Source organism: Lygodium microphyllum, chromosome 29 (assembly GCF_053477565.2).
Source record: "Lygodium microphyllum isolate KBCC chromosome 29, Lygodium_microphyllum_v1.1.10, whole genome shotgun sequence".
NCBI lineage: Eukaryota > Viridiplantae > Streptophyta > Polypodiopsida > Schizaeales > Lygodiaceae > Lygodium > Lygodium microphyllum.
Genome location: NC_141163.1, coordinates 55,748,943 through 55,773,093, shown reverse-complemented (window position 1 = coordinate 55,773,093; position 24,151 = coordinate 55,748,943). Strand labels below are relative to the sequence as shown.

The following is a 24,151-nucleotide window of genomic DNA, read 5'->3' as shown; positions in this document are numbered from 1 at the left end:
CAAAACTTAGATCCTAAACGCGAAACGCAAAACGCAAACACAGAGATAAACATAGAGAGAAGAAACTCTGAAGTGAATGAATGCTGCAATTGAATGTAAGAGTGTACAGAATGCCCAACGGCAAAGCAATGCAATGTTGACAAGTGACATCCACTAGAGATAGATCCCAAGTGCAATAACCACCAATCGAAGATGAGAGAGTGCTGAGGCAAAGAATTGTCATGCCACAACAACAGGTGCTGCAACAATCGCCCGGTAGTAGAAATGGCAACAACCTGTCACTTGGTACCAGATGCTGAAAACGCACGCTCATCACATGCTATGATGACGACACAGTAGATGGAGACCTCCAAACAACAAGGGAATGGCTGAAAATAGGTCGCCTAGGGCTAGATAGGGATGGGCTGCAGTTGGTGATGGTTGGACAATAGATGGTAGGTGACTGATGGTTGAAATCTGCACAGTAGAGTGAGAAACCTACACAAAAGGATCAAGCTAAACGATGGGCAGCTTGCCTATTTATAGACATTGAAGAAGGGTGACACAAAAAATTAGGGTTTTGGGGGACCATTGAAACTCTCTCGAACCACGCACCAATTTTGTGTTTTTCGTTAATTAAGTGTATTTTAGGATTGTTTAAAAATGCTAATCAGTTGTAAAGCATGTTTTAGATTAACATTCCCCTCTCAAGCCCAAGACTGAGCCTAAAAGGAAAAGCCTGCAATGTTTACCCCAAGGCGTCCCATCCCAAAGCAACCAAGGCATCAAACAAAGGGTGCACAACAGCTGCCCAATGTGGCCTACCAAGACTACATACGCGATGGTTATCTTACCAAGGAAGTCCAAGTAATCACCCCAGAGAGGACAAGGCATCGAACAAAGGGTACTCGTCGGCTGCCCAATGGCCTACCAAGCCCTACAAAGGTGGATGGAACCACATTGAACTTTTCTTTCTTTCTTTCTTTTTAATGGAAAGTTAATTTTAGGGGTAGCGGCCAATTAAGTAACAATGACCCAGAAGACAGGAGTAGGGATGGTACACCAAACATATCACAAAACAGTACAAGTTGACCCATGCTGTAATTGAGAGTGGAATTCAGGAAGCAACCCCTACATTAACTCAACATTAGCTGTGGCATTGTGGACTCTCCATTAACAGATGTGATCAAGGTGAGCTACTCAAGGGTCTTCAATACCAACGACGAGATCCCAAAGTCCTTGAGATTCAAACACTCGTTGCATGAAGTTCAACTAAGCGGTAAAATTCGACCTCTTGAAATGTGTCTTATCTGTGAAGGCATTTTTGGCTATTACAATAGGAGTGGTAGTGCTAGGAGATGGAGAAGGTGTGTAATGGGGGTAGGGTAAATTGGGGGATAGGGTGGGGGAGGGGAGCACGCTTCAAAAGGAATCCCAGAGTACCCACTATGCATACGAGAAGTGTACATAGAGGATCCAAATGTGGGCAAGCGAAAACTAGGTATGGGCATGGTAACCACCTGTGAAGCCCAAGGTTGACAGATAGGAACATAGGGAGCAAAGGATGGAAATCCCTGTGTAAGAGTGACCCAAGGGATGTGCAACAGCAATCCATAAGCAAACGATAGATATTGCGTCTGAAAGGTCGTGCAAGGGGTTTGTGAGTATCCCGGGATAGTGAGGGGGATACCTATCACAATCGTTCCAAGGTGTAAGGATGTGGTAAAGCGGGGATAGGTGGAAGATACAGTATTAAAGGGTGGCATTCCCCCTAATGATGTACCAAGAGGTGGAGTAAATATAGGGTAGGTAGATAGTGGGATGCTGAATGAGAAGATGCTTAGAGCTAAGATGGAAAATCCAATCCCTAGTGTACTTTGAGTAGACATGAAATGTAATCCAAGATTTTGAAATGAATATGTGCGTAGATCAGAATGTGGAGAAGATAGTGGTGGGATGGGAGTTTGTTGAAAAGTGTAGTTTACTTGCTCAAATGAAACAAATGGTAAGAATATACGTGACGAATGAAGGAAATCTGCTTCAAGAGCCTTCTCTATTAAAGTTAGCATACTGAAAATCATGTAGATCCTGCACAACAAAAGAAGAAACAAGAGAAGGTTTTGGCTCATACGACTCAAAAGGGTTATATGAACTTCACACAAGGCCTAGAGGAGATAAAGGAGATGGATCGCCAAACATGTCGAATGTCATAGTTCCTCCAAGATCAGAGAGATGACCATTCTCACACCAATCGGTCCATATGGAGTAGTAGCACTCATTAGAGGAGTGTAAACTGAACTGTACGTGATACACAAGTACTCCTCAAACTCTTCATCTGTAAGATCATCAAAACGAGAAGAAGAAGATGGTAAAGATGAAGGTGTATCTATCTCCTCCTAAAGACCATAATGCCTTTTTATAGCCTCCAATGATGGAGAAGCCTAATAGGGCATCATAGGATCCGAAGAAGAAGATGCCTGAGACATTATTGAGTTAGAATCGAGTAGCATGTGAGTCTCACACAAAGACTAGCTTCCATAATCATTGCGGGATACTCTTTAGAATAGCACCAACTCTAATACGATGTGAAGATATGCTAGGGTTTGCACTGAGAAAACACAACATGTATGACCAAGACTAAAACATGAGACTCAAACGCAGACCAGCAAAACTCAAACCCTAAATGCAAAACGCAAAACTCAAACACAAACACAGAGAGAAGAAACTCCGAAGTGAATGAATGCTATAAATGAATGTAAGAATATACAAAATGCCCAAGGGCAGAGCAATGCAGTGTCCGAGAGTGACGTCCATCGCGAACATATCCCAAGTGCAGTAACCACTAGTTGGAGATAAGAGAGTGCCAAGGCAAAGACAACATGAGAGGTGTTTGCTGATGTAGATGCCCTGTTGGACAACAAAAACACCAGTACTGCAGTAGTCGCCCAGTGGAAGAGATGGCAGCAACATGTCACCTGGTACCAGATGCTAAAAAACGCAGGCTAATTAGATGCTAATGATGCAACAGATAGAGACCTCCAAATAGTAGGACGATGGCTGAAAACACATCACTTAGGGCTAGATAGTGATGGGCTGCAGCCCATGATGGTTGGATAGCAAATGGTAGGTGGCTGATGGCTGAATTTTTCACGACAAAGTAAGAAACCTGCACAAAAGGATCAGGCTGAATGGTGAGAAGCCTGTCTATTTATACATACTGAAGGGTGCTCCAAAAAATTTAGGGTTTTGGGGGACCACTCAAAATCTCTCAAACTGTGCACCATATTTGTGTTTTTCATTAATTAAGCATATTTTGGGGCTGTTTAAAAATGCTAATCAGCTGTAAAGCGTGTTTCAGCTCAACAAGGTTTGCATGTGTCCCACAGCAAGCAAGCTTTGTTTCTGTTCCGGGAGGCTAAATGGGGCTCCACTAAGACTTGACCTAGAGATCTCAATACAAGAGGAAAAAGCAGTCAAAGGTGAGAAGGGAAATTAAACACTTCCACCCAAATTGGGCATGCCTGCCTAAGGATATCCTGAAATTCCTCTATGGGACTCCATGAGATGGCATGAACCAACTGACCATCCAAAAATAGAGGGATACCCTGCATTATGTGTACTCAAGTATCTGAAGAACAAAAGAGAATCTCAAAAAACCCCTTAAGGCCATCATAAATCTCCTCTACAAAAGGGGCTTGCAATTGCTCCGAAGCATCAGTTTGACTTGCATCATCAGTCAAAAGCATGGATTGCAGCCACGCTCTATATGCGGGGAATCAAAGGAACCCTTCCTGTAAAATAAAAGATGGCTTCCCTCTCATGGAAGGCAGCAATCTGCTGCAATACAATTTCTGTCCCATGACGGCTACCACAAGATCACCATCTGGCAAAGAGCTTGTTTTTCCATCATTTGCATGGGCATAGTCATGCATGAGATTATTTGCACTAGCAAGTATATATTGAAGAGTCTGCTCAGTCCGCGAGGAACAGGTACACACGGCCTACTGAGAAGTGTCACCCTCATACTTGTCCCCTTGCTCCTGCAAAGGAGGGCAACCTCCTTGCTCCTGCAAAGGAGGGCAACCGCCTTGCTGCGGGGGTCCTAAAACAATCATATTCGTAGGTTCATTCTCTATCTTACAACGTTTGCCCACTTCATCGTTTTCAGCATCTTCAGGGATGTCCTCACCCTGGGACTCCTCATCTGAATCCAAATCCTCTTTACCTTCTACCCTAGCCAAGTGCTAATCAAGAAAATCCATATTGATGCCACAGGAGGTCTCCATCAGTCTGTGTCCCTCCCTCCCCCCCCTCCCCCTCTCTCTCTCTCTCTCTCTCTCTCTCTCTCTCTCTCTCTCTCATGTATCACAGATCTTTGTCTGCTGTGTTAGAAATCTGCACACCTGTGTGCTTCTCTCTCTCACTGCTGAGGTTGCACATCTGCTGTATCATAGATCTATGTCTGCTGTGTCAGAAACCTGCACGTCTGTGTGCCTTTCGATCTTACTGCAGGGGGTTTGAAGGACAGAACAGACAGAGGACTGAAGGTCAAGTCTGTAATACACACAGATCTGACCAGAACTGAGAATAGCAGTGCTACTGCCAAGAACACAGAGTGTGTCCTCTCATAATGCAGGTGCACCATGAAAGAAGACTGCTCCAAGGTCACATCCACCTATTTAGAGCTGTGCAGGCCTGCCCTTCAATCTATCTGCAGGTCATCACCTGAACAGCACCCACCAGCTTCTCTCTCTGCTGCCAGATCGCAGGGTTACAGGGTGACACCCCATGCAAAAGGCGCAAGATCCACAACAGCAGCTTGAAGACAAATGGACAGGAGCAATAAAACGCAGGGCAGTCAGGCAACAGGGTTGGCAGACAGACGAGAAGGCACAGGGCGGCCAGTCCACAACAGGTGCAAAACACTCTCTCTCTCTCTCTCTCTCTCTCTCTCTCTCTCTCTCTCTCTCTCTCTCTCTGTGTGCACGCCTATGCAAACTTTAATATATTTTTCATTCTTTTTTTCTCAACAAGTTGAACAGCACATTGTGCGATAGTCCTGTGTGTGTGTGTGTGTGTGTGTGTGTGTGTGTGTGTGTGCACGCCTATGCAAACTTTAATATATTTTTCATTCTTTCTTTCTCAACAAGTTGAAGAGCACATTGTGCGAGAGTCTATATATATGAGACTACTATCGCTCTCCTAGGCAAGTAGGATGGTCAAGAGTTGACAAGGTGAGACGGAGGGGAAGAGTGGCCAGGAACGCATGCACGAGGTAGCTAAGGCTCTTAGGCAAGTGGAGTGATCATGACTCATGAGTTGGCAAGGCAAGGCAACATGCAAGAGTGGCTAAGAAGGCACACACCAGGCAACAAGGGCGGGTAGGAGAGGTGAAATTAAAATGTTATTAATTATATTTATTATAATTATTACAAAACAAATCATATTTAATGATAAAGTTAAAACATTTAATAACAAGACTTTATGAATATCAATTAAATATACGACTATGTTTAGTAAAAGTGATATAATAATGATTATAAATATCAACAATGTAATTATACGATGTATATATTGATTAAAGACATAATCAAAATTAGAAATATATATTATCCATTTAATATTTTATTACCAAAGATTATTATTAATATTGATATGTAATATAATAATTATTGATAAATGCATTATCGTATGCTTACTAACTTTTATCAATACAATTTAATAACTAACCTTTACTGTATTATGTATTATTTAAATATATTAAATGTTTATTCTTATTAAAAGGATGTTATTAATTATTAATAAATGTTATTCTATTACATTTACAACATTCTAATATAAACGTTAGTTAAACATATATTTTTAAATGTAACAGTTTTTTTATATAACAAAATGGATTAATGTACATCAAATTTTTATTAGGATATTAAATTAATATAAATGTTACTTTGTTACATTATTGATATTTATAAAACAAATTATATCATCATGAGTAATATTGTAATATGTATATAATAGGTGTGTTAATGTAGAACTATTATATTAACATAATTTAAGATTATGTTGGTTTTAATATTATGTCTTAATAATTGTAGCAACTCTAATGATAGTAAAACAACCCAAAATGAAGGGTTTCCAATATTTCTAGGTTAGAGAATAGTTTGAAAGCCATAAAATAAAACTACCCGACCTTATGTATAATGGCGTTAAAGTAAATTGTAATTTTAACAAAACAAGTATTGATTATTATATGTAAAACATAATGTTTGTTGTTATATAAAAATATCTAATATGCTAGCGCAACATTTTGATAGTACCATGGTTCATGAATTTTGTAGCATGCACATTTGTCAACATAAAGCTATTTTCCTAGGGCATTTATCCATGTGTGTTTGTTATTTAATCTTTACAAATGTAATGTGCTTCATGGTGTAGAAAAGACTTATATAGTGGAGATTATATATCGACATATGTTGAAATAATAATGCTTATATAGTACAGATTATATATTGATATATGCTTATATAGTAGGGAATATGTACTCCATGTGATAGACAAGCCTCATTTAAAGATGAATGCACTATAAGGTGTATAGACTTCTTTGCCCATTAGAAGTATTTTAGGAGCTTAGGATAAATCCCTTAGATACTAGAAAGCTAAGGTACAAAACTTCTTTCTTAACCCATCGCTAAGGGTAATCCATTTATAATAGGACCCCCCCCCCCCCCCCCTCTCTCTCTCTTTTTTTTCGTGAAGATAATTGAATTAAGCAGTAAATATTTACATCAGACCATCAAGTCAACATTCTCTTTGTATCTCTTACTTTCTATTACATCAGACCATCAGGTCAACATACTCTGTCCCTCACATTCTCTCTTTATCTAATATTTACATGAGGCCTACAGGCTCTCAGAACAACCTATTACATGAATAGCACTAATAAATCACGCAGAAGGAACAATTGGAGTAGAGCGAACAATCGCTAGCCAAGGAGCAGCAATATCCGGAAGAACCAAGTCAGCTGACATCATAGAAGAGATTTGCAATAACACTAATCCATGCACACGGGCCACATGCCCATGGATGCCCGATGTTGAATCAAAAATAACGGCATTGCGAGTACGCCATATATACCACATGGCTGTCCATCTAAGAAAATGGAATAGGTAAGAACAATCTGAACGCAAAGACGGCACCTCTCTCTCTCTCTCTCTTTTTTTTTCGTAAATCTCTCTCTCTCTCTCTCTCTCTCTCTCTCTCTCTCTCTCTCTGTGTGTGATGGTGTACAAGTATATAAAACATGCATTAGGACACAAACATTGGTGCTTTGAGCTTCAATGCAAAGCATTGAGACAACACCAACACGAAGTGCCAAGAGAAATGTATTAACCAATAGTAACAATGGTGCTTCAAAGTTTGAGCTTCAATGCAAAGCATTGAGACAACACCAACACGAAGTGCCAAGAGAAATGTATTAACCAATAGTAACAATGGTGCTTCAAAGTTTGGTGATTTAAGCTGGCGCGTAACGCTTGAAGGAAACTAGGTGCGGAGCACCTAGTTCTAACCCTAAATGGCTTAATCATTATATGAAACCCTGACCCTAGTGCCACTCAAGGTCTAGGGCAACATGGGCAACAACTGTGTTCAATGACAATTTAAACGCCCAGGAATCCCAGATCATGGATCAATGGGCATCAATGCATAGCCCATGAGATGGCCTACAAACCCCCCTCCATGAAATGGGCAAACTGGTCTAGGAACTATAATAAAATCCTAGAAATTAAAAATGTAATATAAGGTCGTGGTTGCACAAATTTCATCCAAGTGGATATAGCAACCTATGACAATACAAAGCATGATAGATCATGGAACAAATGAAATCAAGCTCAAGGCTTACTAAAAAGCCTAAAACTTTGGTCGAGGAAGAGCCATTGTAAAAAGATCTACCAAATTGTCTTCAATGGATACGTAAAACAATTGTATATCTCCAACTGACATCTACTAATGAACATAATGGTAATGAACTTCTATATGCTTTGAGCAAGCATGAAACATTGGGTTCTACACAATGGCCAAAGAACTCTAGCTATCAATGTATATAAGTATCCACACCATCTAGAGCACATGAAGATCTACAAGTAACTTACTGAGCCAAACACACTCCATTGTGGCTGTAAACGTTGCTCTATACTCAACCTCACAACTTACTCAATTGGGAGAGAGCAAACTAAAGATTAGGCCCCATGTGACATAATTAAATCAAGCATCCAACATCCTACTAATATTAAGTAGTGTCAAATGATCCATTATCATCATCAAAATTGACTCTAAAACCAGGCTCCAAGGGAGTAGATAAAAGCTTGCAATCCTTGAAAGCACTAAAGAAGCTGTCCAATATACTTAGACTATGTCATGATGATGATTTTTTGTGCATCAGAACCAAAAAAAGTGATTTGAGGCTAAAGCCCCAAATTTCTACTCAAAAATTGAAGAGAAATTGGATGAAATTTGCCCAAACGTCACGCCTAAAGCTGAATTAAGCCTCAATTTTGATGAATTTTTCCAAAAGCCACAAATTTATCAATGAATTTGGGCAAATTTTGGCCAATTCAATGCCAAATTTGTCGATTAGCAATGTCAGATTTCTTAAATTCGATAAAGAAATCGGAAAATGTGATGAAAATCCCCAAATTTTTTATGAAATCTGAAACGGATTGGGTGAACTTTATAAAAAGCCCCAAATCTAGCTCAATTTGTACTTGGGAGGGAAAGAGTATGTGACCAAGGGCTTGAAGAATAGGAAAAAGGAATAGAATAATGTTTTTAACAGGATTGTTGAAACCTTTGAAGAGAAACTTTTTGTGAGCGTGATGAGCGTGGCACACAAGGGGCAACATGCAAGTCTCAACCAGGTTGTGTGGTAGATCACTAGAGTTGAGGCAGCATGCACGTTGGTGCTACAGGGAGAGTAGTTAGATGGCCTACATAGGCTGATGATGTTTCTCAACAGTCGATGCACACAAGACTTGTAGCTGCAGAAGCAGGAGCAACAGACCAGGGCGGTACTGCTGGCTGCATAAAACTGAGTAGAGAACGGCACTATAGCAAGAGCCTTCAATCGGTAACAGCAACAATTGCAGGTTGGTAGAGACAATTAAAGGCATGCAATTGGGGAGGATTGGCAACGTATAGACAAAGATGGTGGCACAAAGAGCAATCGCCAAGAAGACTTCAGCTGACACAGCAACAATCGCTCATATGGCAGCTGGCCAAGGTGTGGCTCTCCATGGCAATGGCTACAAGCAAGATAGTCACAAGGGATAGGGATGGAGGTAAGTGGCTCTAATACAACTGTTGGCCTAGGTGTGGAGAGTAACTATGCCATTAATTAATAGAGAATGAAAGGCAATGCAAGAATCAATCAATGCACAATGAAGCTCGATCACAAAATCAGAAGCCATGTTTAATGATTGAAAAAGAGTATGACACTCAAGGTGACCACAATGAAAAATACTGCACTTGTGTACTAATGCTGCACAAAGTGCCTTTCTATAGTAAATCCTAGCCCTAAATGGCTTAACCGTTATATGAAACCCGAACCCTACTGTCAAAACTAAAAAACTTATAAATTGAAGCTAAAATGCAGTGATTTTCAATAGATCTACAAAAAGCCCCAATTTCTGTGGTGAAATTGAGGGCAAAAGGTGAAAAGCCCCAAATTTCAAGACAAATTCTTTGGTCATGTAGCCAATTGTCTGCGATACCTTGCCAATGTCAAAGCTGTACAGTGCTAAGAGCGCCAGCAATGAAGTATGGCAGCTACTGGACTGAGGTGGAGTCAGATGTCTGCAGTTGGAGATGGAGTTGCAAAGGCAATGGCCTGGGCAGATCCTGATGGTGTGGGAGGTGCAGGACATGTGGCAGTGCTAGATAGGCAGAGCTGCAACCATAGCTGGTGGCAGCCAAAAGATAGTCAACCTATAATACACAACCGTGGCAGTTGAAGTTGGCGAGGTAGACAACGACGATGCTGGAGGTGGCAGTTGCCTGTATTGGGCAGAGACAGCACACAGAAGTCAAGCAGTGCTGGGCAACGAGCAACAGCCAGGATGGCACTGAGAAGACAGCATCAAAGTGGCAACACATGGCAGCTGTCACAGACAGGAGGTGGAGCAGCATGATAGCTGAAGGTGAGCCACATTCAATGGGGGCACTAGTGCTGGGAGCAACACCAACTAGCGGCAATCCTAGCACAGCTGGCAAACTAGGCAGCAACCTGTCAAGTATGACTGGTAGTGGCATAGCTGTGGCTAATTGGGCAGCAGTGGCACGATGGCTAGCAGAGGCCAGCGCAGGGACCAATTGAGCTCATTGAAGCTAAGTGGCAGCTTTGCTACAAGGCCACCAAGCTAAGAGGAAGTGAGCTAGAACTCAACAGTGGCAGCAGCAGCGGCAGCTTGAGAACTCGAAGATGGCAGCAATGGCAGCGAGGGCCAATCAAACCAGCTCTAATACCACAGCTGGGTAACAGCTCAGCTACACACACTGATAGTGAACAGTGAACAATGAACACACACACACACTGTGTGTGTGTGAGAGAGAAGTAAAGTCTTCCCTTGGCATGTCATGGTCAGTGGGCTGCTCTTGCTACAGCACTTGCAAAACGCCGCATTTCCAATGGCCCTTGTTTCTACCTCACTTGTTCGAAATCTTCTCGCCACCTCTTTCTTTCATGCCCTTTGGCATGGAAAATCTGGTCATTGTTGTCTGCTATTTGGTGGGCTGTGGTCGGCACGTCCCTGCAGTGACGTACCCCTTTGCTTGGGTCTTTGCTCGGCGCAAATACCCTACTCCAGCACAACCACATATAAAGATTCTATTTCTGTTCCTCCATTTTTGGGGCTATTGGCACAATTGGACACCTTGGAATGCTTTTGTTTTTGATTCCACATCTGGGATGCAGACACATCTTGCTAAGTTGAAAGGTCTCCAACATTGGTGGTTGGACCTTACTCAGCACATTGATCTCCTTTCCAAGGAGGACTTGGTCCCTTGGCATATGGAAATCTCTACTGCTTCTTTGCCGTGACTTTTGTACTCTTTTAGTTATCTGACCTTCTTAAAAGAGAGCTGAGTTTCTGCACAATGGGCTAGAGCCATCCTGCATCTTGTAATCTTGTACTTTTTCGTAATTAATACAATTACCTGTTACGAGAAAAAAAAAAAGAGAGTTTGTGTGTGTGTGTGTGTTGGAACATCACTGCCAATGTGAAAATCATGGAACGGAAGTACAATCCTAAGGTACTATAGTACTAATCCCTTAAGCAGTGTTCACGAGGGGGGGAAATCCCTTCTCCAGCAAGAAAGTAAAAAGTGCTTGTGTGCATTGTGAGCATCCACACCAGAACAACCAAAGAAACATAGTGTAACACCCCAGGCTTGATCTATGGGGCTAATTTTTTAGTACAAGGCTTACACAAAGGAAGTGTAGCCCCAAATAACAGTGCTACCCAGCAGGATGTTAGGAAGCCTGCCTTCAATACCACATGCATCATGCATGTTAAATTTGTAGTAGCCCTGATTTTGGTTGATGCCCTCTTTTGATAATTCCTACCTTCAACACTAGACACGCAGCACGCTTGACTCCCATAGTGTCCTCATCTGGCCCTAGAGTCCTCTAGAAACCTAGCATTCCAAGGGCATATCAAAGCATGGTGTGTTCAGGATGTTACTCAGTTCTCTAGATATGGACACCAGATGAACAATTTGACACCTATCCACCATAGCCCAGCCAAGCCACTCCAATTCAAGCAGGACAACACCACAGGATAATACATTCACATATATTTACTATGCAGATTCACCATGCAAACCGCATCTTGAAAGTTACCACCAAAAACTCCAATTCTACAAAGATCACATCCACAACACATGGAGAGCATATTCGGGATCACCACAAATGATGCAATTCTGTAAGATATCACTTCATTCACTTCAAAATCATCAGGTTCATTTCAGCAACTGTGGTATGTGAGCTTTCAGAAGGTCCACAATTCAAGTGTCTTCACTAGCACAATGAAACGAGTCATGCTAGATGCAGGACTCACAAGGAAACATAGAGAACATTTGATCTGCACATTATATAATCTGGAGGTGGATGGAAAGAACACCATCTTTAGATGTGCCCCATAAATTAGGAGATATTTAGGGGAGAATCCGGTGCCTTTGCTGCATGTAAAGCAATGAAAATACTTTCAGGTTCTGCTGCGATCAATAATTGTACTCTCGTTGTTGATGAAATTAAGAGTATATTCTTTGGTATATCAAACACATTTGGCCTAATCATACATCCTACTAAATATCCATTCAGATGGATGGCAAAAAGTGACAAAGCTGCTGCAAGGAGTGCATGTAACACAAGGAATAAAATATGGTGCAGACCAATGTTTCCACATGCATTTATAAAATGGTTTCTTTAATATTATACAATTATAACGAGAATTACATTACTTCTCCATAGAAGCCAAGGAAAATGTACTGTGCTCAATAGGTCTTTGAATGTGTTCTACAAAATGTCATAGAAGCCAAGCATGACTAAGCCCGATAGTTGTCTTTACAATATCCACCTTTAAGTAGCAAAATTATCATAGGCCTTGCATTCACTGGAGAAACCACAGACATTACGCCAGAGAAGAGCATAGAGAAAACTTTTACTTGATTTGTAAGTTCAACTTTTAGACTTTAAGCAAGCATATACACACCACTTGTAACTTTTCAAATAGAATTTCTACACTGTACAATGTGAGTGATTGCATCAGAATTTAGTTTTCTTTTCAAAGCTTTTCAAAAAACATATTATCGCAGTTTCATACCTGCCATGTGCCAAGGTTGAGTTTCCCATTAGTGATTGGAATCCTGCATTAATAGAATATCATGAGAAGTGAAAAGGCATCAACTTATGCATGATTGCCTTCAAGTACACAATCATTTAATATTACAAATCATTTCAAATAAAACAAAAACTGTCTATTACAGCTTTTGCCTTGCTGCATAATCGGAGCCATTACAATTGTTGTTTTCTGCTTAATATATAAACGTCCAGTGGTAATCAAGGTTTATATTTGAGATCAAATTGAATGAACTCAGAAATAACACTTGTGTTTCATATTTTAAGATCAAATCAGATGAGGCTCAAGGATTCAAGCACATGACAACAGTGGGTCCCATGATCATGGGATAGCCCTATCAACAACAGTCAAGCATATAGAAAGAATGGCTTTGAGAGAGACAGTTATTGCCCCTTTGGCCTCCAAGGGCCTGTTTCAGGGATCTTATACGACCTTCAGGAATGTGGCTATCTTACAAAGAGGATGAGGAATATGCTCTTCAGACTGCAGCTCTCAGTGTGCTTTCCAAGGCATTTGTCTCCCTTGCACTCATTTTGCATGCACACTGTTGCAGTCCAATGTGCAATTCCTGTGTAACAATGTGTGCGTTTTTCTGCAGGTGCTATATCAAAATCTGGGTTATCAACTGGGGGACAATAATTTGTGTTTTCCTGTTTTGACCAACTTATCTCTTTTTTGCTACGGGTTGTGTGTGCTCAGAGCTCACTTGTGTATCGAGTCAGAAAAACAAGACCATCCAAGCTACAATGGAGAAACAATATGCTGAGATAAATGCTGAGGAAGAGCAACAAAACCCAAGGGATCATATCATTCCCATTGTGGCAATCAACAACTCTCAATGTTCAAAAAGCAGGGTGTTTTCTGAAGTAATCAACAGCCCCACTAGCCAACCTTGTTGGATCTGACCAGCTATGGAGGAAAGAGAAACAGAGAGTGAGAGTAGACAGTAAATAAACAGTGTGAGCTGAAAGTGAGATTGTACTTGCTGAACTGAAAGTGATAAGAGTGAAAGTACAACCTTATGTGTAAGGTAGACCAAACCCCTAGCTTAATTGTAGTTAACTCTAGAAATGGTGACACAACTTATCAACATAGTTGTGTTCGCAGTATAAACCACCTAACTAAAACATTGGACACTACCCATAGAATTGGTAAATTCTAACATCCCCCCTACAATGCCAATGTGGTAGAAGTATAGGGAGATCAATCACCAAAGGGTAGCAAGTTCAAGGACTTTCGAAAAGCCTCAAACTTCTCAAGAGGAAGTGCTTTGGTGAAAATGTCTGCAACATTCTCTTGTGTAGGGACATACATCAAACTGATCTCTCCTGCATAGCATCTCTCTATGACATAATATACCTCGATGTGTCTCGTGCAAGCATGAAACACAAGATTCTATGCCATTGCAATAGCACACTGACTGTCAAACAGAATGGATGTAGGACCCTCCAAAGATATCTATAGATCAGCCAACAATGTGCATAGCCATACATATTCCACTATTGCGGTGGAAGGCTTCCCTGTACTCAGCCTCACTGTTAGGTTAGGGTTCAGCAACACGTGCACGCACGCACACACACTGTGAACGAGTGAACAACAAGAGAGTAGAGAGTGTTGGAAGGTCACATCTACTATGTGAGAATGAATATGAAAGTACAATCCCTAAGGTACTAAGTACCACACCCACTGACAAATGTTCACACGGGGAAAAAAACCCTTCTCCAGCTAGAAGGTAAAAAGTGCTCGTGGATAATGGAGCATTCACACTAGAACGTAGGAGAAATGAGAGGTGTAACAAACCCCCCTCAAGTGAATGATATGAATGTATTCAAGAAATAGGCAAATCAATCCCCAACTCGTAACAAGCCTAGAGCCTTGCGAAAGGCTTCAAACTTCTCTCTAGAGAGAGCTTTCGTAAACACATCTCCCAAGTTGTCCTATGTAGGGACATAAACGAAGTCAATCTCCCCTACATAGAGCCTCTCTCTAGCATAATGAAAATGCACCTCAATGTGCTTAGTGCAAGCATGAAATACTAGATGTCTCGAAACTACCATGGCACTCTAATTGTCAATATAGACAAGAGTGGGTGACTTTTGTCCCACACTAAGATCGACCAACACACGTCTGAGCCACATACACATTCCAATGTAGCGTCAAACACTGCCCTATATCCAGCTTCATAGCTAGACGTGGCCACTACAAACTGCTTCTTGCTCAGTCAAGAAATGCATGAATCACCAAGCATGAAACAATTACCACTAGTGGACACTCGTGTCAAAACAACCAATCACTGTTTAAAAAAGCATGCTAGCAAAGACAACTGCCTTTAGGATAGAAAAGGCCCAATGTTTGAGTTCGAGTGCCTTTGCAATGGCAAAAGACATGTTTAATTGCATGCCAATGTGTAGTAGCAGGGTTGTGCATAAAGCGTGCCAACTGAGAAACCCCAAACTAAATATCCAACCATGTATTACACAAATACAATAAACAACCAACAGCTTGCTGATAAAGAGAAGCATCAAAAGGTTCTTTTATATCCTCAAGTGTAAAATTGTGGCCTATCTCAACGGGAGTAGAGAAAGGCTTGTAGTCTTGCATCTGAAAATGCTCAAGAAGCTACCCAATGTAAGACTACTACAAAATAATGCCCCCCTCAACTACAGTAAACTATATGCCAAGATAGTAGCACAAGTGATCAAGATCTAACAAATCAAACGCATGCTGCAATTTAGCTTTTAAGGCTGAAATATGTGCCTCATGAGATCCAATCAACAGCATGTCATCCACATAAAGAATGAGAATCAAGAGGCTATCCCCATCTTTGTGAATATAAAAGTGTGCTTCCAGTGTGTGAATTACTGAAGCCAAGAGCAATCAAGTATGCATGTGTCTTCTCATACCATGCCCTAGGTGCCTAATTTAAGCTATAGAGGACCTTATGCAAACGCCACACTTTACTTTTTGACCCTTTTTTAACAAAGCTAGGAGGTTAAGAGTGACATAAACCACCTCATGAAAATCACCATTCAAAAAAGTAACCTTCACATCCAACTGACGCACATGCCAATCATAATGACCAGCCAAAGCAATGGCACTATGAATGATAGTCATACATGATGTGGATGCAAACGTTACATCATACTCAATCCCATGTTGTTGGGCGTACCTTTTGGCAACAAGACATGCCTTGTAACGATCAATACTACCATCAAATCTGTGTTTTGATTTGTAAACCAACTTGGTGCCTATAGAACCCTTGCCAGCAAGCAAGTCACCTAACTCCCATGTGCCACCTTGTAGAGAAAAAGGTTCTTTATTGCATGCAATAGCTACAAGTGCGTATGCAACTAAGTTACCATGTGCATAACAACCAATTACTCTAGTTCTACCAAGAAGTGGAACAAGCTGTTTGCTGTCCTGTAATGTATCTAACAGCCATCTAGGGTCTGCTTTAGCTTCCCGAATAGCAGCCCTCTCATCAGGCACTTCATAATCAGCAATGCCTTGATCAATGGGCTGAAAATCAAGCTGCGATTCAGCACATGTTTACTGCTGATTTTGCTGTTGTAAACCCTCAATAGGTTACTGAAATTGCCCAAAATTAGGTGCACTTTGCTGAAATAGAGGCAACAAACTGTCAAACTTTTCCATAGGCCCCACATGGGCTGATTTTTGCAATCCATGAAGGATTGATCATGTTCAACTAATACCACATCTCTACTAACAAAAATCTTGTTGGCGGAGGGTTGGTACAAGTGGTGCTCTTTACTTTTTACACTATAACCAGTAAAAATGCATTTGACAGCTTGTCTTCCAATTTATGCCTTTGCGGCCATGGCACCAAAGCATATGCCAAACAACCAAAGACACAAATATGTGACACCACTGGTTTCCAGTCATTCCAAGCCTCATAAGGTGTATATTCAGCCAATGCTTTAGTTGGGCTGCGATTCAGCACATACATTGCACACATGATAGCATCAAGCCAAAACTTTGAGGGCATCTTATTGTGCAACAGCATATAACATGCCATATCCATCAATGTGCGATTTTTTCTTTCAGCCACACCATTTTGTTGAGGTGTATAAGGTGTAGTACACTAATGGATAATGCCCCTTTCAACCAAGGAGTTGAACTCCCATGACATATATTCCCCCCTCGATTGATACATAGTGCAATCAGCTTACATCCACTACCATTTGCAGCCAAGGCCAAGAATGTTCTAAAGCATGCAAACACTTCAGATTTGCACAAATCATATGCCCAACAATGACGAGTCCTATCATCAATGAAGGTAACAACATACAAGTATCCTTCAATGGATTTGACACGCATGGAGCCACAAGCATCACTATGCACAAGCTGTAATTTCTAATCAGCACGCATAGATCCACCTTTGGGAAACAAAGCACAATGCATTTTGCCAAGCATATAACCTTCACATATGTTGTGAGTATGTGCTTTTAGCAGAGGGAGATCAAGCATCATATTTTTGCTTTTTTAGCAAAGTAAACTGCCATAATTAAGATGACCAAACTGAGCATGTCATAACTCACTGTCATTCACAATGGAAGCATCCATCTGTAACACATCCTTTGATGCTCTCCTCTCATATAATTCAAGCTAATAGAGTCCATTGGACAAAGTACCAATGACAATGAGGACACTATCCCTATCACTCTACAATCATCGACACTACATCGGTCCATGTGGAATTTAACCACAAAGCCAGCACATGCAATGACTGAAACTAAAAGCAAATTTTTATTTATACCTCGCATATGCAAGACCTTTTCAAACATGATAGTTTTTCCATCCACTACAATAATGGGAATCTGACCAATGCCTTGAATTACATACAAAGCATTGTTTGCAAGTATAACAAATACCCCCTTTTGTATATTTGCCTATGATACAAGCAAGTCACGAAAGGACGTTATGTGCTTAGAAGTGTCGTTGTCCAATTACCATGTGCTGCAATTTTCAACAACTGAAAGACCATACTCATGTGAAGAAGGATCATACGAACAACACACAACACAAGCATAAGACTAACCAATGTCCAAGCTTCCCAAATGTGCAGCAACATCCTTTGCATTTACTGAATTTTCAGCAATACTCATGCTTCTTCTTTTCACTTACTATCCTCTTTTTGCATTCCTCAATAAGTATCCCTTTTCTTGCAATAATTGCACCCCTTTTTCTTAGCATAGCCATTCTTGGTACTTGAAGAGTCCGAAGAAGAAGTTGCTTTGCCTTGAGGGCTGCCATAACTTCCCTTTGTTTCGATGGCTAGCTGCAAATGCTTGATTATCCATACTTATATTAGAGTGATTTACCCTTGATTGCTCTTCTTGCAACAATAGTGATACCAACGCATCAAATGTGTACGTATTAGCATCTCCTTTTGCAAGTAAACAAAGTGTAGTGACAAAACTTTGATAAGTATCAGGTAGACCATCCAAGACTATAGATACAAGTGAGGCATCGGGAATTATTTCATCAATATTAGCAAGCTGCTCCGTAATGTCTTTGACACGTGTAATGTATGCACCCATAGAATCACCCTCTATCATGTGCTCCATCTCGAACTACTTATCCTAATAGGCTACACAAGCCTCATTGCGCACCTAATACAACAAAGTAAGCTTATCCCAAGCATCCTTGGCCGTTATACACAACTAAATATGTGGGGTGACCTGTTTCTTGCACGAAAGTGCAATCAAAGAATGAGCTTGGGCATCACACTCATCCCATCTCAATTGATCTACTATGGGAGTAATAGGAGAAGCTGGAGCGGAAGATCCACTATGATAGTGGATGACCTAGAAGAACTTGTGACATTTTGTGTAGCCAAACCTACAGGCCTTACTTCTAAACCACATACATAACCCCAAAGCTACTTGGCAACAAGAACATGCTTCGTCATGTATGCTCATATGCGATAATTCGTGCCATTCAATTTGTCTAACTCCCCAAGCATGTTGAGCAAATCATTTTGCCCTATCATTGCTTACTAAAATTACTAGTTTTTGGTAACCAACTACTATCCAAAGTACAAATGTAGATGGAGCACAAAAAGAAGCAAAGAAAAGACCAACAACTCATAATAGTTTGAAATTTTGATGGCGTTGATGAAGAATTTACAACTAAAATCACTCCTATGTGTGCAAATGTCGATGTAGAAGGTGTAATTGGCCTCAACGTTGATGAATTTGGGAAAATTTCACAAAAGCCCCAAATTTAATTGGTGAAATTTGAGCTTGAATGTGAAAAGCCTCAAATTTTGGCACAAAACCACGCAATTTCTGAGCATCGTGTGCAAATTCCCCAAATCGTTTATGAGATTTGGGAATTTATGGCAAAAGCCCCAAAATTCTTAAAGAAATTTGGAAAAAAGTTGTATATGATGTAAAATCCCCGAATTAAATGCTTATTAGGGCTGTTGCACACAAACAGAAGATATTTATAAGTCTAAATGTTAAATAAGCATTTGGAGGAAATAATAATTTAATGTTTGATTGTTGGCCGCTGAATTCGACATGGCAGGGCAGCAGGAATAAAAAACTTAGACTATCGGGGGCGATCAATTTGACAGCAGGCAATAGGCAGCAGGTTTGATAGGACAGGGAGGTACATTTGCAAGTGACAAGTTTGGCAAGAGCTGTCGACAAGCAACGTGGAGTTGAGGGCGACATATTGGGTGAAAAAATTGCCTGACTAAGTATGTGAATGGCCAAATCCTGCAACTCAGGCCCATCAACACCAAAATCCTCCCACCATCATGTTGCCCCAATCTTGAAATGGTCCACAAGTGCATCTGGACAGCCAAAAGAACCCTCTAGCTCTCTATACTGCACTAGCTAATTTCTAATTTTTCCCCTCATATTAATATCACACACCATTCTCTCCAGGATAGTCCTCCAACCAGCCTGCACCTCTTCGTCTTTCATCTGATTGCCACCCTGAAACTCTGAATCCAACACACGCTATTGTATGTAAGGGTGAATAGTAGGAATTCCATCTACCAATGCACAAGTCATGAATGGACTCATACCTGCTATCTACATCAGGCTCTAAATCCTTCAATCCTCAACAAATGCATATTGGCTGCATACTATACACAACCCTCAACAAATGCATTATTGGCTGCACCATAACATCAATGCACTTTACATCCTCCCAAAACACAAGATTCTCTACCAATACTTTGCATTCTATCCTTGCAGTAGTGATAGCCAATGGCAAAGAAGTAAACTCATCACTGATAAAGAGCTGCCTTAGAGCACCACTACATGTGCTCAATCGACCCAACATAAGAAAATTAAATGCAAACCGAGTTTTAGAATATTTTAGCACCATTTTGTTGGACTTCTTGCTGAACTCATGGTGCAAGAACTAATGATTCAGCACAAACGACACTATCAAATTTGCATTATCAATGATAGGTTGTATCCATGGCAACCTTCCAATGTCTTTTAGCAAGTTGTTTAAACAGCGAGCCATGCAATAAGAGAGAGTAAAATGCAAATAGACATTCTACAAAACAACACCTGTTGCCCTATTTGCGGGCTCACCATCAACAACAAATCCCACAACAAGATCTCTGCAAATAAACTCCACTATATCTGCCCACTCGATAGGAAGTGTATCAACTGATTTTCCTGTTCCTAAAGCATCATGAGATGAAATGAAGTACATCTCACCTCAAGAGAAAGCAACCACCCCATGGATAGATCTTCTATGTGAGTCATTCCATCCATCTACAATGAGTAATGCCATGCAAGCCTTGTTGTCTTAGCTACTTGCTCCACCACTTGCCTTTCCCTCTCAAGAAATGCAGTATGCAAGGTCCCTCATGGAGGAAGAGTATAAGTTGGGCCATACTCCTCGATCTTTTTGCACATTGCTTTAAAATATTCTAACCTCGCAACATTGAATGCCATGTGATCGTGAAAAAAGAACCGTGCAACGGTAGCATCAACTTTCCCTTTTTTTTTGTGGATCCCAAACAACCTCAAGAGTGCACTATCACCTAGGAGGATCGATTGATACTTACCCAACAAATGCTCCTATTCCAAATGCATATCGAATAGATGATGTGTGACTAGCATCAGTTCTCTACGATGCATGAGATACCTAAGAGGCTGATACCGTCGCAAATGCAGTAGGGTCAACGACCGATAAACGTGATGCTCTTCTAGCTAAAGATGAGGCTCGTAGCCTTGTATCCTTCTCTATGAATTCTCTTCTCTTCTAGTGTGTCTAATTCCAAATGCATATCTAAATGGTATTTGTTCATTGTTGCCTAAAGACAATGATTGTACAAAGACATTAAAAGCCTTATCAAAAGTAGTAGGTGACTTGTCAAGTTCACTCTCAGATGAGAAATGAGTAACAATATAGTGAGTGTGTTGCTTGTCCTACTTTTTGTCCTTTTTCTTATAGCATCGGTCAACAACGTGCCCAACACATTTGCAATGTCGGCATTTGGATGGTTGATTTTTAGTGTTGAAGGTTGTGGATGCTATCTTTTGATCTTTGCTCCGTCATTCATCAACCAAAAAGACAGCAACCATCTCCTCATACTTCATCACCCAAGCCACATTAAGGGCTATCGTTTCACTAAATTTTGCTTTTATCAACAAACTATTGAGAAGGATAGCAATATGTTCCATGTACCAAATGGTTGATTCTCCTTTTGGCTATTCCATCTAAGAGGTGTCAAGTCTACCTTTAACATTAGCTCTCAGCACCGTATGAAGACTGGCATTAGGTTCCTCTTCCTCTTCGACATCGACATCCATGGTTGAAAGGGGTTCCTACCCCTTTCTTGGTATTGTATACATTTCAGCATTCGGCATGGCATCAACCTCCCTTCCCTCTTGTAACCTACCCTTTGCATTGCATGATGATCATCATCTTTGTAAACGAGCACTTGGGGAAGTGAATAATTTTCTCCATGAGGGATTGTCCAAGTGGCACCTTGCTGTATATGCATTCTCATCATGTAGCATTATTCTTTGCATCTCATTGTGCAAAGCACTCCTGAGCAGATCCCGATTTGTTTCCACCTATCAAAAAAATGACAAAGAGACCAGAGAGAGAGTAGGGTTTGCAAGGAGAAACACCGGAGTGTGTACAGCAAACATTGAGAGAGAAGAGAAACTCAAAAACACAAGAACACCACGGTGATGATACATTGAATCATGCTATGAGAAGAAAAGCTGATACAGTGGAGCCGAAGCTTAGAAGATCATTACACTATTTTATTTGAATCAGACGGCAGCACCTATGGAAACCTGCACAGTGAAGGGAGTGAAACGCAGTCCTTCAGGCAGTGGGATATCGAAGTAATCACTGGAAAGTGAAGAATAGTTGTTGAGGGAGCGAACCACAACCTTCTAATGCCATCAGAGATGTGGAAGACGATCACCACCTTTTGAGGGAGCGAACCACAGTCCTCAGAATGCCAAGGAGTGAGCCAGGATGCAAAACACAAATGTCAAATGCCTCCTAATTGCTAAATGCAAATATGAATGCTGGCACCAGCAAGTGGAGATTGACGCAAATATGAATGCTGGTGCCAATGGGTGGAGATTAACGCATGTGTAAAAAACTTGACACCAAGCACGAGAATGATGATGCGAGAATGTATGAAGCCCTCCAAACTGCCAAACGCAGACACCAAGGTGACGCCAGATGATAAGAAGATGACATCTACTGGTGGAGATGCTCCGAAGATGCAAAACGCAAGGTGGATGCTGTCACAAGCTATGTAGAACTAACACCAAACAGAAGAAAGCTCCAAAACGCAAAACCTAATAATGTGGAACAAGGCACCTAAAGCAGAAGAGGAAGCGTGAAGGCAACCACGAACCACAAACCACAATGTCCTCCTGAAGGAGTGTGAGGGCAATGGAAGGAACTAGTGAGAAGGGAAGGGTGTTTAATGATGAAGAAAGAGGAGTGAAGAATGACTGAAGAGTGATGGTGGTGACCAAAGAAGGTGGTGAATGAATGAATGGACTCACTATTTATAGGCATAAGCTATCTAGGGTGGTGCACCACTGTGTGGGCGTCCACGAAAAAAGTGACCAAAATGTGGATACCATTCCTTTTTTAGGCTGTTAATACAAAACCCTAAATGAAGAGTGCAAACTAAAGAAGTGGTTTCTCAACACTACCGGTGGTTCTTTTACCTTGCCACCACCCCTCCATACTTCTTCACCCTTTTCCTTCGTCTCACTGGCAACCATGGGTGGTCGGGATAATTTATTTATTTTTTATGTGATTGGATCTAACCATCTCTTTTTCATTCTCCCCCTGGGGTACTGTCATGAGGACATGTATTTTTGAAACCTCACTTAACATGTAGACTAATTTTTAACCGCATGGTTATATAAATGTTGCGCACGTGAGGTGTAACTAGGATTAGAGTAAATTTACGAGCTCGCGACTTGAGGAAATCACAAGATATCAAAGGCAAAAGTTGCTATAAGTTATGCCGCACAGGTACTTGGCGGTATCTAGTGCCAATTGTTGGCCTAGATCATTCATTTGGCCATAAGTGTCAGTTGTTACTGACACTAGAGAAGTGGCGTTTAATGGTACCTAACGCCAACCTGATGGTCAAAGATGGTGCAAAGACACTCGAGAATGGACGTTGCTTGGCCAATTTAATTATTGGTCGACCAGATTATTTTTCAAGGTATCGAAATAATTATTAGATTAATTTTAAATATTTAAAAACTGAAAATTAATATTTAATTATGGATAATGCTGGAAAAACCATTTGGGAAGGCTGCCACTTGTCAAAAATACCCGTGCACGACTGAAAAACGTCTTTATAGGCTGGAGAGAGGCATTTTAGTATATTCAGCCTACAAGAGAGAGGGGAGGAAATGCTACTAGTCTAATTTGCAGCCATTGGAGGACCTTCTGAGGCAGCCAAGGGCAAGAGAAGACCAATCAACAGCAAGTGACAACATCTACAAGCTGTTGAGACAAGGCAACAACAGTAAATGACTGATTTTCTTCAGTTCTTTGCATCTACAAGCTGTTGAGACAAGGCAACAGCAGTAAATGACTGATTTTCTTCAATTATTCGCAAAGAAAGTCTGAATTTTCTCTCTCCTCAGCATTCTCTCTCATCTCCCAGCCTTGCTCCAAACATTGCAGCATTGAGATCACCAGAGGCTAAGAAATTTCAGATTTCTCTACTGTAAACCCTACTCTGCAACACACAAAGACACAGA

At 40.9% G+C, this 24,151-nt stretch overlaps 1 protein-coding gene across 4 annotated transcripts in view; it reads right to left on the bottom strand.

The window, feature by feature from the left end:
• Positions 1-24,151, bottom strand: part of LOC148010656 (secondary thiamine-phosphate synthase enzyme) — a 73,047-nt gene that overhangs the window by 16,195 nt on the left and 32,701 nt on the right. For 3 of the 4 annotated variants that reach the window (XR_015689459.1, XM_087671335.1, XM_087671334.1), the window contains exon 7: positions 12,855-12,897. Coding sequence is in view for 3 of the 4 variants with exons in the window: in XM_087671335.1 (XP_087527461.1) it covers positions 12,855-12,897 (43 nt within the window). In the remaining variant the exon portion in view is untranslated. Of the gene's footprint in view, positions 1-12,165; positions 12,211-12,854; positions 12,898-24,151 lie in introns of those variants that run through there. The other variant, XM_087671336.1, reaches the window with a different exon arrangement.